This window comes from Monodelphis domestica, chromosome 6, assembly GCF_027887165.1.
Source record: "Monodelphis domestica isolate mMonDom1 chromosome 6, mMonDom1.pri, whole genome shotgun sequence".
Lineage (NCBI taxonomy): Eukaryota > Metazoa > Chordata > Mammalia > Didelphimorphia > Didelphidae > Monodelphis > Monodelphis domestica.
The window spans coordinates 265,848,116-265,850,845 of record NC_077232.1 but is presented as its reverse complement, the minus strand read 5'-3'; the positions used below and the strand labels follow the sequence as shown (position 1 = coordinate 265,850,845).

The 2,730-nt window shown below is 35.1% G+C and overlaps 1 protein-coding gene across 1 annotated transcript; it reads right to left on the bottom strand.

Annotated features, from left to right (window-relative positions):
* Positions 1-337: 337 nt before the first annotated feature.
* LOC100016350 (60S ribosomal protein L17-like) lies at positions 338-990 on the bottom strand. The gene has a single exon (XM_056803849.1). The coding sequence runs from the start codon at positions 949-951 to the stop codon at positions 385-387; it is 567 nt and encodes a 188-aa protein (XP_056659827.1). The 5' UTR covers positions 952-990; the 3' UTR covers positions 338-384.
* Between the last annotated feature and the right edge of the window lie 1,740 nt (positions 991-2,730).

Here is a 2,730-nt window from a genome sequence, read left to right as displayed (position 1 = left end):
ATGAGAGCATCTCCAATTCAGGAACACAGTTTACAATAATCTAGCAGTGAAAAATAGATGTTTATATAGTACTTTGTGACAAATGTACTTAATGATTTCATTAGTCTACCTAATTTTGATGTTTCCTGTGTCAACAATCTCCACTTAATCTTCCATTTGCCTCCCCTCTGCCATAATTGGTGAAGCTGAAGAATACATACAGGTCAGTAACTTTCAGAACCCTTGTACTGACTACACTGATGACCAAAGTTGTTATTTAAAATAGCCATTAAAAAGTAAGTATAAATCAAACATCAAGTAAAAAAAGGGGGGCTCTAACATATGTACAACAAAAATATTTACTGTAACAAATGTTTTCATTTTGCTTTTATTTGCTTGATAATGTCACATGTACTCCCGTGCCATAAGTTTTTGTTTCTTCAGTTTCTTTTGGGATATCTTTTTCTTTTGAGCAACCTCTTCTGGTTTAGGAACAATCTGCTCCTTTTCAGTAAGTATCATCTCAATATGGCAAGGGGAACTCATGTATGGGCTGATTCGCCCATGAGCCCTGTAAGTCCTTCTTCGCATTTTGGGAGCTTTGTTAACCTGGATATGCTCAATGACGAGAGAATCCACATCCAAACCCTTAAGTTCTGCATTACTCTCTGCATTTTTAAGCATATGCAGCAAGAATTCAGCACTCTTTTTGGGCCAACGACCTTGTGTCCAACCCCACTGCCTAGCTGCCACTGCCACTGCCCCACTGCCAACTCCACCATTGTACCAACAGAAAGGAACACACTGTTTCTTCAATGTGACGTCTTTCAAATCTTTGGTAGCTTTTTGGATATGCATGCCCTTGATAGCTTGGGCTTTTTCATGGGTGTTCTTGAAGTGGACCTGGAGATTTGAGCCCCTTGACTTGCATGATTTTGTAGGATTCTCTGGATCAAGAGAATAGCTCACCATCTTGAATGATTACCTAGGGTGGCTCAAGGGAAGAGTGAGAGGAAATCTTGAAATACAATTTTCTGAAAGCCAAAAGAATAGATTAACCATCAAGAATACTTTCTCTACAAAGCTGAGTATATTCCTACAAGTGGTTACTTGTCAAGGAATAGAGGTGTTCGAAGAATTTCTGATTAAAAATTTAGAAATGAGTAAGAATTTCAAAACACAACTGCAAGTCAAGAAAAACCTTCCTCAGCTTCTTAATTTTATTATTGAAATGTGTATCATTTAATATTATTAAAAATTAAGTTATTAAAAGGTCCAAGCATAGTCTTCAACCCACCACCACCAATTTATCTTTCAATTTTATAGCACTTGAAGTTTATTCTTTTTTTCTTGATCTAATTGTAAGAGCATGAGTCTGTTATACTCCAAAAACAAGGCTATAAAACTTGTTTGAGTGTCCATGATTTCCCTATTTTTCCAAATTAGTAAAAATGATTTGACTAATCTAGGAAAACACAGAGTTTTGAATTCATTCTTGGACATTTGGACTTTACACTTGGCTCCTATTCAGTTTCTGCTTCTAGTGTCTTCCCTTCCTAATCTATCCTCTGTATTTGTGCTATATTGGCATTCCTAAGACACAGAACTTTCTATGTCTCTAATTTAAATTAAAAAAAAATTTAAGTGTTTCCTGTTCCCTCACAAGGCTAAAATACAAATTCCTCTGCATGGCATTTAAAACCTTCTACAATCGGGCTCCCATCTCGCTGTCCAGATTTGTTTCTTATTTTTCCCCTGGGTATGCTATCACATCCAATTAAATTGACTTGCTATATGATCTCTATCCCCTTACACAAGTAGACATTCATATTTGGAATGCTCTCCTTCTTTATCTCCATCTCATGTAACCTTCAGCTTCTTTCAAAGGACAACCTTGGTGCCACCTCTTAAGCATAATTTTTCCTGATCTATTATTAACACTTTTTCCTTCTCAAAATTATTTTCTATTGCTTTGTACATAATAAGCATTAGACAGAGTCAAGAAGTGAGTTCAAATCTTGACTAAGACAAATAATAGCTGTGTAAGCCTTGGCAAGTCATTTAATGTTTCTAGCCCTCAATCCCCTCATCTATAAAATTGGGGTAAAATAGAATCTCACAGGGTTATTGTAAAGAGCAAATGTGTAGACCTTTTGCAATCCGTAATGTTCATTAGTTTTATGTTTCATATTAACTAGTTGTGTCTATATTGATTTTCCCTGCCTAGAAAAATGTAAGCTCCTTACAGGCAAAGAGTTAGAATAGGGCCTTGCACATATCAAATAATAAATGTTTGCTGAATCAAACTGAATTGAATTTTTCTGTCTTTTCCTAATTCTCCAAATCACTAATTGACACAACAGTGTGTGATTAGCGTTGTGTCGGTTTGCTTACTCTAGCTATCTATATGCTGTGTTAGGATGATTTGTGTGTTTATATTTCTTATATATGTAAAATATATACATATACACATGCATATATTTTTCCAACTTAATCAACACAGATGTTCTTTTCAGAAGAGGGCACTAGATGGCATAGTTTCACCAGTTTTCTCAACTTAAATGCAGGCCATCATAAAAACATAATGCTGATAGAGATTTGTATTTTTATTTGACACTCCAAAATTGCTAATGTCAAAAATGATCATATGTGCAAGTTGGAGAAAGTCACACTTTATGATAATAGGGTCAAGAGTTCCTTAAAATATTTTATGTCTTCATATACAATGATAGCATCTGCCATAACAGAGAA